This window comes from Gadus macrocephalus, chromosome 7 (assembly GCF_031168955.1).
Source record: "Gadus macrocephalus chromosome 7, ASM3116895v1".
Taxonomy (NCBI): Eukaryota; Metazoa; Chordata; class Actinopteri; order Gadiformes; family Gadidae; genus Gadus; species Gadus macrocephalus.
In genome coordinates, this window is record NC_082388.1 from 18,295,132 (window position 1) to 18,308,466 (window position 13,335).

The 13,335-nt window shown below is 42.0% G+C and overlaps 2 protein-coding genes and 1 non-coding gene across 3 annotated transcripts; all 3 read left to right on the plus strand.

Annotated features, from left to right (window-relative positions):
• Window positions 1–36: 36 nt before the first annotated feature.
• On the plus strand, window positions 37–7,209 carry LOC132461769 (cytotoxic and regulatory T-cell molecule). The gene is made up of 10 exons (XM_060057166.1): window positions 37–215; window positions 1,760–1,885; window positions 2,017–2,175; window positions 3,692–3,802; window positions 3,986–4,144; window positions 4,621–4,812; window positions 5,031–5,132; window positions 5,547–5,930; window positions 6,139–6,225; window positions 6,332–7,209. The coding sequence occupies exons 1-8, from the start codon at window positions 167–169 to the stop codon at window positions 5,651–5,653; spliced, it is 1,005 nt and encodes a 334-aa protein (XP_059913149.1). The 5' UTR covers window positions 37–166; the 3' UTR covers window positions 5,654–5,930; window positions 6,139–6,225; window positions 6,332–7,209.
• A 1,502-nt stretch (window positions 7,210–8,711) lies between these two features.
• LOC132461763 (heat shock cognate 70 kDa protein) lies at window positions 8,712–13,251 on the plus strand. Its single transcript, XM_060057155.1, has 9 exons — window positions 8,712–8,872; window positions 9,976–10,181; window positions 10,571–10,776; window positions 10,882–11,034; window positions 11,130–11,685; window positions 11,792–11,994; window positions 12,205–12,403; window positions 12,489–12,721; window positions 12,806–13,251. Exons 2-9 carry the CDS (start codon window positions 9,977–9,979, stop codon window positions 13,004–13,006), a joined length of 1,956 nt encoding a protein of 651 aa, XP_059913138.1. The 5' UTR covers window positions 8,712–8,872; window position 9,976; the 3' UTR covers window positions 13,007–13,251.
• Window positions 12,031–12,125, plus strand: LOC132462186 (small nucleolar RNA SNORD14). Its single transcript, XR_009526748.1, has one exon. It is a non-coding gene; the product is annotated as a small nucleolar RNA SNORD14 (small nucleolar RNA).
• Window positions 13,252–13,335: the final 84 nt, after the last annotated feature.

Below are 13,335 nucleotides of genomic sequence, written 5' to 3' on the forward strand. Positions count from 1 at the left end.
CTTTATAAGGAACGATCATGTGAGATGATCTTCTGTGGAAACCACACGAAACCAATAATGTAGTGATGTCACGGAAGGCCCCCTTTCACACGGGTGTTCAAAGACCTGAAGTCAGAGAGGAAGTGGTGCAGAAGGCAGGCAGCAGGCATTGTCAAGGGCTACAACCATGGCGACAACTACCCTCCAGCTTACCATCCTGATATTATTCACAAACTGTGAGTACTTTAATGGTGCCTTAACCAATCAGAATGTATGTATTTGGTTTTTGGTTTGAAACATTTCTTTGATACGTGTATCAGGAAGCTGCTATTGAGTTATTGTTTGAATGATGAAATGTGTAAATTTCATGTGACAGGATTGTCATTTTGTTTATTGAAAGTATTTGGGAATTAACCCCTCAAAACAACCTTTCAATTTGAACAATACTTTTGTATTTTTAATGGCATTAGGCTATGGTTATGGGGAAAAAAATATGCCTAACAATGTCTTCAACGAACGGACGTGTTTTACTATAACACCATTGAAGCTTAGTAAAAGTACATAAAATCAGCATTATATAGACATGAACAGGGTACTTCTACAAAAACAAACAAAACAAAAAGATAAATAAACGAACAAGTCTTCTTATAAACCACAGATCTTAATGGATGTATGTTTTGATATTAAAAGTAATGGAATTATGCTTCTAAAATAGAGCAAATGTGAAGCACTTGAAATGATTTACGCTTTAGAGTAGACCCAGAAACAAGAAATCATGTAAATAATGCAACCCGGTATCATGCCAAAGCGTGATACCGGGTTGAATAATGTCTTCAGCATTCACAGATGCTATAAGGGATACGGTCAGACGTGGAACGGGTTAGTGCAGTGAAATTGTTCAAACCTCCTACACATACGAAAGGAAATTGCAGTAAATAACCTTGTGGTCCACACACAAAAACACACACACACACACACACACACACACACACACACACACACACACACACACACACACACACACACACACACACACACACACACACACACACACACACACAGTTTGTGTTTTCCAAACACAATGTCATTGGTAAACCATCGGAAAGAAAATCAAAAGTAAACTTCAACAGAGACAAAGTATCGGCCCAGCTTTTCTTGCTTTCTCTTTTACCTCTTTGCTGACAGACCACATGACTTCCTGTCAGAGATATATGGGCAGATCAATTTACTTGTCTCATCATTGGCTGTCGCAAAGGGCTCTACACATTCATCCGCAACCAAAAAGGAAACTTTTGCTTACCCCGGTTTCCTGAACTACCCCCGGAGAGGTGCAAATACGTCCTACGCATCAAGATCAATTAATTTGCAACTGTGTGTTTGTGTATGGAGGTGGGGTTTTTCTCATGATTCCATTCCCTTAAGGTTGTGCCAAGTCAAGGAAAGTTCGAACTGCGGCACCTTCTCAGTGGGTTTTACCAACCCATATTTAGATGATTAATTTCCCAGCATCGAACCACCTACCTCCCTCACACTCAAACTTACATCACAGCACTCGTACTCACAATCACACACCTGGGCCACACAGCCCCCCCCCCCCCCCCCCCATTTAACATCTTAATTCAATTACATATACAATTACACCGCTCAAGATGAAGGGGGGGGTTATGTCTGATCCTCGTGCATCGGGCACTGGGCGTATATGAATGAATGCATCTGCCCTCGGCATGCATGCAATGGTGAGTTGGTGTAACGAGTGAGTGTTGTTTTCTCTCCTGTCCAGCTTGTCGGGCCGCGTGGGAGAGCGTGACCTTGATGAAGGGCAGCACGTTGACCCTGAGCTGTCCCCTGGACAACGCCAGTGCGGAGTGGCGGAACCCCCATGGCATCATGTTCACTCACGACAAAGGTACGGTAAAGGAATACATTTATATTTATTGGGAGAGAGTGATAAAGATTAAGGGAGTTTGTTCATGCTGATAGATTGTTGTGATTTTATGTGTTTTAAAGTATTTGCTTATTTTGCTTTATTTCATTAAGGTTTAGGTATAAAGGACAGGCGCTTCAGAATAGAAAAGCTGTCCAGCAAATGGTTCAATATCAGCGTGTCTGACGTCACCTTTAAAGATGGCGGCGACTACAGATGCACTCAGTACGGCAGTGTGGTCACGAAGAAGGTTTTTAGAGTGACAGTGCTCGGTGAGTTATTGCAATAAGCATACTATCTATGGTTTGGATTATAAATGTAATTTAATTATTTATTTTTCGGTTGCAAAATGTTACATTACATTCCAAAGCTATTTATATAAAAATAACAAATAAATGAGTAGCAAATGTGTACAGTAGTGAAGTATAATACTAATATAATCTAGGATGATCAAGGACATTTTTGTTTTCTTTAATTTAATCCAAAGGCAAACAAGGCCCATGAAACAAAACAGATAGATCTTATTTATTCATTCGTCTTTTTTTAATTTGTCGCAAAGGGCTCTAAACATTCATCCGCAACCAAAAAGGAAACTTTTGCTTACCCCGGTTTCCTGAACTACCCCCGGAGAGGTGCAAATACGTCCTACGCATCAAGATCAATTAATTTGCAACTGTGTGTTTGTGTATGGAGGTGGGGTTTTTCTCATGATTCCATTCCCTTAAGGTTGTGCCAAGTCAAGGAAAGTTCGAACTGCGGCACCTTCTCAGTGGGTTTTACCAACCCATATTTAGATGATTAATTTCCCAGCATCGAACCACCTACCTCCCTCACACTCAAACTTACATCACAGCACTCGTACTCACAATCACACACCTGGGCCACACAGCCCCCCCCCCCCCCCCCCCCATTTAACATCTTAATTCAATTACATATACAATTACACCGCTCAAGATGAAGGGGGGGGTTATGTCTGATCCTCGTGCATCGGGCACTGGGCGTATATGAATGAATGCATCTGCCCTCGGCATGCATGCAATGGTGAGTTGGTGTAACGAGTGAGTGTTGTTTTCTCTCCTGTCCAGCTTGTCGGGCCGCGTGGGAGAGCGTGACCTTGATGAAGGGCAGCACGTTGACCCTGAGCTGTCCCCTGGACAACGCCAGTGCGGAGTGGCGGAACCCCCATGGCATCATGTTCACTCACGACAAAGGTACGGTAAAGGAATACATTTATATTTATTGGGAGAGAGTGATAAAGATTAAGGGAGTTTGTTCATGCTGATAGATTGTTGTGATTTTATGTGTTTTAAAGTATTTGCTTATTTTGCTTTATTTCATTAAGGTTTAGGTATAAAGGACAGGCGCTTCAGAATAGAAAAGCTGTCCAGCAAATGGTTCAATATCAGCGTGTCTGACGTCACCTTTAAAGATGGCGGCGACTACAGATGCACTCAGTACGGCAGTGTGGTCACGAAGGTTTTTAGAGTGACAGTGCTCGGTGAGTTATTGCAATAAGCATACTATCTATGGTTTGGATTATAAATGTAATTTAATTATTTATTTTTCGGTTGCAAAATGTTACATTACATTCCAAAGCTATTTATATAAAAATAACAAATAAATGAGTAGCAAATGTGTACAGTAGTGAAGTATAATACTAATATAATCTAGGATGATCAAGGACATTTTTGTTTTCTTTAATTTAATCCAAAGGCAAACAAGGCCCATGAAACAAAACAGATAGATCTTATTTATTCATTCGTCTTTTTTTAATTTGTACTTTTCAAGGTCCAGTGCAGCTTTTTAAGATCACAAGGGGAATCGTTAAATGCAGCGCAGGGGCAAGCAATCTTCCTCCGAATATCTTCTGGCAAATAGGTGATGGGATCCAATTTCATGGTAGGTTTCGCAAAATTCTATGGTCAATATTATGAAGGGTATGGTTGATTATATCAACACTATATTAGCTTTAAGAAATAAGTGTAATAATAAGCAAGTCAACTTTTCAGAGTGCTTTACTTCAAGCCTTTTTGTATATTAATTATAATTTATTTTATCCCTCCCATACTCTCCGTATCACAGCAAAGCCACACTACACATATGAAAACCATTCAGGGAAACACAACTCTGAGGACTTGTTGAGGTTCGAGGCTCTCAAGACAGACAAACTGTGTTGCATTGTGCCGCAACCACATCTAAACACTGAACCTCTGATGAACTGTGTCAAAGTCAGGGCAACTTGTGAGTAAACAACTTTTATTTTCCGTATAACAGCTTTTATACATTAGACAATTTGATTAAAAAAATTATAATGACTGATGATATAAAATAATGAAGTAGTGAAAGTCCCCATTGCAATTGCAAACTGGGTTTCTCCAAAACGTCATGGTGCAAACAATATCACCCTCTCACACACTTCTTACTTGAGCTCCTATTGTTTTTGGCCTCATGACAAGCTTGGAGTTTCACTTACCAAAATGTCAAACTCGTTTTCATTTCCTCTTTATTCATGTTGGAATTTCAAGTAAATCCTAAGTCCAAATTCCTCACGTGGTGTGAAATGAACACCATTTTAAAAGTTAAAATTAAATAGCAATAGTGAAAATACAATAATGTTAATATAGTTTATAAATAATAAAATGCGTGTGATCACTATTCTGCCTTAGAACGTTAAATATAAATATGCGATGAATAATCAGAACACCTTTCTATCACAGCCAAAAGAAACCCTCCAAAAACCACGACCTGGTCACCTACAGAACCTCAAGGATCAACAGACTTGCAGAGTATGACAACTTGGCCTGAAAAGGACCAGAGCACCGAAGTCACAATGAAAGCCATCAACCAGATCAAGGCTTCACCTGAGGCCACAACTCTTGAGGCCACTGCTAGCAAAACTGTGTCTATGAGTGAGTCATTGTGCTTAAAGATTACAATTAGAGGAAGAAACCCAACCTGCAGACACACCATTGAAATATAAGAAAAAAGTAGATGCACTGAAAAAGGGTTACATTCCTACTTTATGTTATCGGGTTGAAGTTGCTTTATTACACATCGTTTGGAATGTTGATCAACTTAACTTCGAGAAAATGCTACATGTTGTGATACATTGATTTTGGTATTTAAGGGGATTTTCCTTCTGCTGTAGACCAATCCCAAGGGGCGACAGACTCCTGGAGAGGAACAATTCCAGAGACAGTGGTGTCAACTGGATGGACTCCCAGCACTAGTGAGTCTAATTGTTTTAGTTCATGTTATTATATGTACGTTATAAATTATATCACAAGACAATCAATCGTGATGTTAGTAAATAAATCACAGCATTAATTATGTGTTAAAAAAAAAAACACACAAAAGACCAAGATGTAAAAACTGAACCGAATGAACATATGTGAACTGTGTGAACATATCTGAACTGGAATCATAAAGTTGTGTTTGAACATACTCTTGAATCAAGCTTGTCAGATAACTGGGGCAGTATCTCAATAAAAGTCATACACACATTATATGAGCTGTTTTTAAGATCTGTTATCAATCACAAGTAACCCTTTGGCCAAGATTAGTTATGCTGATCAAAGTATTTGTAAATTTTTACCTTCTTACAATCTATGATTGTAACCCCTTTCCTTGTTATTTCTCGTAGGTGTTGCACATGTACCAGTCACTGAGTCACCAGATAAGAACATAACTGTATACACATCCCATAATAGTACGGAGGGCAACAGAACCAAAATAGGTGTGCTTACATAGAATTGTCATAAATACAACGCATAACATTTCCAACCAAGCCTTCAAACATGCACTAGCAGGCTGACAACACCAATGATAAAATGTTCTTGCCCAAATTCAGCAAAAATGTGTTTTGACATGTTGCCAGGTAACTTGGAAGAGATGGAAAAACGAAGTGGAGAAAAAGCGAATGGCACATTGCTCATATTCCTTGTCACATGCCTGATAGTCGCTCTTTCCGTGGTTGTTCTCTTTCTGGCCATCAAGCTCAGGAGAGCTCACATTCACTGGAAGCGAGGTAAGCATTGGGGTTATACCATATACGTATATGCCCAATTCCTGAAACATAGAGGCCTTTCATTCAAAATCGGCCAAATGTATTCGCAAAAGATTACTATCAGCACTGAGGCAAACACTGACGCAAACATCTTGATGGTTTGTATGATGTAAAGTTTGTATTAAAGAAAATGCCTCTGGAGTTCTCATTGTTGATTGTTTTTGATCAGAAAATGAAGACTCGGATCCGTCAATTGAGAGCAACAAATCCAAATCAAGTGACGAGGAGAGATGGTGGATGGGTCAAAAGTGCAGAGGTATTTCAACGATTTTACCAAAATAAAATTTGAATCAGACGTGAATGAGCTACAAAGCAGCCCCTTGTACATCTGTTCTAACAGAACTCCTGTGTTTTTTTTTCAGGGATTTTCAATATTGCCTTCACAAAGTATGTAACTGAGGAGCCCACAGGAGTTTCCATTGTAACAACCCCAGATGCAATGCCAACCAAAGTGAACCTCCCACCAGTGGAGGCTTCTCCAAGTCATTTTAGCCCACATTATGATGCTCCGGCCCCTGTTAGGGAGACAGAGCTATAGTTGATCACTTCATTGCTTCCTTTTTAAATACTTTTTTTAATGTTAATGTTTTTATGATTGTTTGATGATGTTTTTTTATTCAAATTTGCATTAGAGTACAATTCCGGTGTAAAATGAATTTGGGATATGTTTTGTATGATAACGAGTTCAAACGTTCGTTTTGGAGCACAAAAAACGCATAAAGTGACGCTTTCTTCAGTTGGCTGTTTTTAGCCGATTCTATCAAAACGCTATAAACTTGGAACGATGAGGCCACTGGTTATCGTAAAAACTAAATTGCTATTTTTCACCACTTAAAAGTCTAAAAGTAGCCCAACACTTCTTTGGTAGTATAATAAGGGTCTTAACGTATAAAACGGGGCATTGAGAACTTTGTAAGTGTAAAGATTGTTTATTAAAAAGGAAATTTTATAGTTTCTGGTTACTTTTAGCCTTTTAAGTGGTTTAAAATAGCGATTTCGTTTTTACCATAACCAGTGCCCCCATCGTTCCAAGTTTATAGCGTTTTGATAGAATCGGCTAAAAACAGCCAACTGAAGAAAGCGTCTATATACTCCAAAACGAACGTTTAAACTCGTTATCATACAAAACATATCCCAAATCCATTTGACACCGGAATTACCCTTTAATAAACGGTCAGATTTGTACATTATATATTTTTGTTCAATGCTCACATGTAAATAAATATTTGTTAATGTTTTACTCCCTTTTCTGAAATGAATAATTTCCATGAGCCATCATGCTACCTTTACAATTATCTTGGCTCTTGACACCAGTAACCTCTAGATGAGAATGCTGTTCATTGGGCTCAGCATTTAACACCATCATCTCCCATCCAAGCCACATACTGTTTCACCTCCTCCCGCCTGGGAGGCGCTGCAGCAGGACTCACCGTTCTCGAGTATCCTAGCCTGGGTATACCCCGTTATTTTTCCCGCGCGATTTCATTCAATGTAGATTGAGATGGGGGTCTGGCGTTAGCCAGGCGAGGAGTACTCAAGTCTGGCTATTGCCAGACCAAGCGCAATTGTAGATTGTACGTTGGTCTCATGGACCTATTAAAGAAGGTTGGTCTGGGGAAGCTGCCCTCATTTTCTTCAGCAGCACAAGAGGCTTGTTCAACGGGCCTAGTTGTCCAACTGACTCTGTACCGATTGGTTGCTTGCCGTTGCTTCCCTGTCGTCATTGTGTTAAACCAGCTAATAGCGCGACAAGGGGAAAAGCCAGCTTGGTGATTGGCTCCCGCAAAAACGTATCGGAAGCAGAAAGAAATGTATTGCTCATCGCTAGTCCCTTGTAGCCTGGTCCTACCAGACCATCGTACTTCATTTAATTTGTACTGAAGTGAAATGAAAATTGAGCGGAAGTAGGTAGGCGGGCGGTGCCAGGCTAAAAGTCCCTTGTGCAGGGCGAACTCAAATCGCCGGCAGAATGGGCGGGGCTACCCAGCCTATGAGTAGCCGGTTCTGGTACTACAGGAACAGCTTGTTCTTCTTGGCTGTCATGTCACAATGCGCTCCGCAACACGGTGATTCTTTATTAGGTCCATGTTTGCCCTGCGCCATTGAGCACTTTTCATAGGAATGAATGGGTACCATTTTTTAATCAGCGTCCCTTTCTTTAATAGGTCCATTGGCTCATCCACCTTCCTCCAGTGATTGAACTTTTCTCCCCTCCAGCGACCCTGGACCAAGGGACCCTTCTTTAATAGGTCCATGCCCTGGACCGCCAACAGCCTTCCTCCCGCCACTCTATATTTGCACTAGAATCTTCTTTTGTAGTACTTACTGTTAAATAATATCTTACCTATAGCGTGATATCATGTTCATAGTCTTCTGTACATATTTTAACGTTTTCATCACCACCGTTCTGTTCATATAACTTATTTATTTATTTATTTACATATTTCAGCATACATGTACATACTCTGCCTTTTACAGCCTTAATTTGCACCTCTAGTGAGATACGAAAATGCACACACTCGAATAGAGTGCGTTCGTCTTTGTGTGTGTCAGTACATCCAGACTAGATTACATTAGATGTAGTCCACGTTTTTATACTGACACTCATTTTATCATATTTCCGGCAAATCCCTAGGTAGATGATTTCCAAGATCATTATCGGCCACTGCAATGGCATTACGAAACCACCATGAAAAGATAATGAAATCTGAGGAAGTATGGCCCATCCGGTTTGCTATTGGTGGATTGTTCGAGAACAGCTGAAGAATCGGCGTCTGATTGGTTGCTTGGCCTGATATAGAAGCCTTAACGCGCATAAGACAGTCTTTCTCTTTCAGGCGAGGACAAGCCGGCCTTTCCATTGCGCAACAAGAACATCTCATCAACCTCGCGTCAAATACAAAGTAAGAATTGATTCTCAAACCCACCGGTTATGTACGATTACGTTTACTGCTAATGTTAAGCAATTTAAATATCTAGGGAACGATTCCCTCTATCGAAAATGTAATTAATTCGTCCACATGCTAATTTAGCATAGCTTGACTAGGCCTTTGTTGGAACATGGTTATCTACTTCGCGTTTTTAACACGACACTTCTCAGGTAATCGTCAGTATCTGTTGTATAATCTGGTTCGCTGTGACAAAACACGACGCATTTATCGAATGTTGCATCGTCGTTATTGCCCTTAAAGGATTGCGCATGTGTGCTGTAGAGTGGGGGTTCCTTCAGAATGTTCTAGAACAAGGCTCCAGTCACATGGTCGACGCGTACAACGTCGTAAATCATCGTGGAAAAATGATATGGATTTTGTATAAAGTAAAATACTCTGGAATTTTACAATTATTAAAATGACTGCGAAATGGTTACGTTATTTCGGTTTATTCTAAAATTTACTCCGTCGAAGAGTTTGTCAAATCAGCGAAAATCTCGCTGTAACTGTTAAATTTACTCCATAATCTAATAATGGTTTATGGGAATTGGCACAGTCTACTAAATAAGTCGGCGATTGATGAAATCATGTTATTTTTTTCCAACATCATTTCGGCGTTTCCTGTGCACTCACAGGCGGTTAGGTCGTGACTCATACATGGCCGTTGACTAACCAGTGATGGCCATTTTGTCCGAATGTGTTAACATTACGATTTAGTTTTCACCCCTTGTCTATGACCATCACGGCAGTTTATTGCATCGCTCTTTTGTTAAAATTCTTTATTGGACGACGGCGTTTTTGAGTTCATGCTTATCTAGCCCCGGGACCGTGGCTAGATAAGATCTCTTTCACTATGATCGGTGCAGTTCTCTAGCCGCCCACATCGATATCCTGAATCGATAACTACTAATCAACAAAGGGTCGAGTCTGCGAGTATCAAGGAAAGTACTCTTGACTAGAGGTCAAGACTGGACGGTGTTGTGAAGGCCAATGGCCCCCAACTATTTTCGGCCGCTGGTGGATTGTAATACTTATCTGTATTAGTTTAATTAATGTTGTTTTGGGTTTATTCACAGAATGTCCAAGGGACCAGCAGTCGGGATCGATCTCGGGACCACCTACTCCTGTGTAGGTGTGTTCCAGCATGGCAAAGTGGAGATCATTGCCAACGACCAGGGCAACAGGACCACTCCCAGCTACGTGGCCTTTACCGATTCTGAGAGGCTCATCGGAGATGCTGCCAAGAATCAGGTTGCCATGAACCCAACAAACACAGTTTTCGGTAAGATTATGGAATTTTGGTTCACGCTGAACGGACATCTTTAAATGTATTGATATGGAAGGTGGTGTTGAGCATTCAGCCTTATCTGTTGAAAGGGTGTCGGCTCAATGACTCAACTAGTTGGTTATCTTATCAGTTTAGGAAGTATACAGAATTATATTGCTTGTTAAAGACTATTTGGTTCAATTCAACATTGAGAAGCAACCATATAGATAAGTTCACTTGCACAACAGTCCTTTAGGTACTAAAGTAGCTACTTGGGTATTGCATTGCTCCACATAATCATTTGTTTTCTGTGCTTCGTGCAATCAGGGTTAATGGGGTGTGAGAACAGGTAATTTTTCTTTCAAAGTGCTTGTTAAGCTAAGCATATATTTATTATTTTGCAGATGCCAAGAGACTGATTGGACGCAGGTTTGATGACGCAGTTGTGCAGTCGGACATGAAGCATTGGCCATTTGAAGTCATCAACGACAACACCCGCCCAAAGGTCCAGGTTGAATACAAGGGTGAGACCAAGTCCTTCTACCCAGAAGAGGTCTCTTCAATGGTGCTGGTTAAGATGAAGGAGATTGCAGAAGCCTACCTCGGAAAGGTATGGGAGGGATTCTTTGGATTCTTTTTCTTTTTCATTCAAATTTAAGTTATGGAAATAGAATTTGTTAACCAACCAGTCGACTGCTTTCTCCCCAACTTTCAGACTGTAAACAATGCAGTTGTTACTGTGCCTGCCTACTTCAATGACTCCCAGCGCCAAGCCACCAAGGATGCTGGTACCATCTCTGGCCTCAATGTTCTCCGCATCATCAACGAACCAACAGCCGCAGCCATTGCCTACGGCCTGGACAAGAAGGTACGCAAATGTGGATCATATGGTGGTTCTTATTTTTAGACTTGCACCTGGTTCCAAAATTATAAACCTGATCTCATTTTTGTTTGTTCTTGTAGGTTGGAGCTGAGAGGAACGTCCTCATCTTCGATCTCGGTGGCGGTACCTTCGACGTGTCCATCTTGACCATTGAAGATGGTATCTTTGAGGTCAAGTCCACCGCTGGTGACACTCATCTTGGTGGGGAAGATTTCGACAACCGCATGGTGAACCACTTCATCGCAGAGTTCAAGCGCAAGTACAAGAAGGACATCAGTGACAACAAGAGGGCTGTCCGTCGTCTGCGCACCGCTTGCGAGAGGGCAAAGCGCACGCTCTCCTCCAGCACCCAGGCCAGCATCGAGATCGACTCCCTGTACGAGGGAGTCGACTTCTACACCTCCATCACCAGGGCCCGCTTTGAGGAGCTCAATGCTGACCTCTTCCGTGGCACCCTGGACCCAGTCGAGAAGTCTCTCCGTGACGCCAAGATGGACAAGGGTCAGGTCCATGACATCGTCCTGGTTGGTGGTTCCACTCGAATCCCAAAGATCCAGAAGCTGCTGCAGGACTACTTCAATGGCAAGGAGCTCAACAAGAGCATCAACCCTGATGAAGCTGTGGCCTACGGCGCTGGTAAGTGTCAACAGTGTAACTGTTATACAAATAGATCTTAATGTTGCTATATCCTCAACCTTATCGGGCTCATCCACAAGTTCCAACCAGTTTGCTCTTTCTTCAGCTGTGCAGGCGGCCATCCTCTCTGGGGATAAGTCTGAGAATGTCCAGGATCTGCTCCTTCTCGACGTTACTCCTCTGTCTCTGGGTATTGAGACCGCTGGAGGTGTCATGACTGTCCTGATCAAGCGTAACACCACCATCCCCACCAAGCAGACTCAGACCTTCACCACATACTCTGACAACCAGCCCGGTGTGCTCATCCAGGTAAGAGCTCTTCATTGGTGTGCTGACCAACATACTTCGCTGTGATGAAGTTACTCCTAACATTCGCAGTTTGCACCTGAGGTTTAAAAACCAAAGATGGCTTTTCAGCCCTTCCTTGGATGTCTGAGCGAAGTGTGGTCCGATTTAATGTAGGCTTCAAGTGCAGATCTGAAGCAATGATAATTTTACTAACCAAACCATTCTTTATAGGTGTACGAAGGCGAGCGTGCCATGACGAGGGACAACAACCTTCTGGGCAAGTTTGAGCTGACGGGCATCCCTCCCGCTCCTCGTGGTGTTCCTCAGATTGAGGTCACGTTCGACATTGATGCCAACGGTATCATGAATGTGTCCGCTGCTGACAAGAGCACTGGCAAGGAGAACAAGATCACCATCACCAACGATAAGGGTAGGTTTTGCATATATCTGGTTGTCTTAAAGTATTATAACTAGTGTCTTGAAATGGTACTAAACGTTTACCCATGCCACCCCAGGTCGCCTCAGCAAGGAAGACATTGAGCGCATGGTGCAGGATGCCGAGAAATACAAGAACGAAGATGATGTCCAGCGTGACAAGGTCTCCTCCAAGAACTCTCTGGAGTCGTACGCCTTCAACATGAAGTCCACCGTGGAGGACGAGAAGCTTACCGGCAAGATCAGCGACGAGGACAAGCAGAAGATCATGGAGAAGTGCAACGAAGTCATCAGCTGGCTAGACAAGAACCAGGTAAAGGAAATGGCATATGTTAAGTCAAGGCTTCTGGCTTGTTTTTAGGAACTCTGGCTAACCACACATCTTTGTACATTTCAGACTGCCGAGAAGGAAGAGTATGAGCACCAGCAGAAGGAGCTGGAGAAGGTCTGCAACCCCATCGTCACCAAGCTGTACCAGGGTGCTGGTGGTATGCCCGGTGGCATGCCCGACGGTATGCCCGGTGGCTTCCCCGGTGCTGGCGGTGCTGCCCCAGGCGGCGGTGGCTCATCTGGCCCCACCATTGAAGAGGTCGACTAAACATCGAACCCAGCAACTAGTGAAGAGATCACTAAAGTGTAACCCTCAATGCTTGAGTCTTGCCATCATTTGAGTTGTTGAGTGTCATCTAAATAAAAAAATAGGGTTCAAGGGATCACATTTGTATTTGTACTGTTAGTTTGCCTCACTACAGGGATCAAATTTGTTTAAAGAAGTTGCCAATTCCCCACAAATATTTTGTATACCAGTTTTCGCAATGACACAATAAATCTTGAAACCCTAAACTTTGTAATCATGTTTTGACTTGCATCATTGAACAAACTGCCAGTGTACGGACCTGTGGGACAGTTAGAGTAAAGATAAATAAC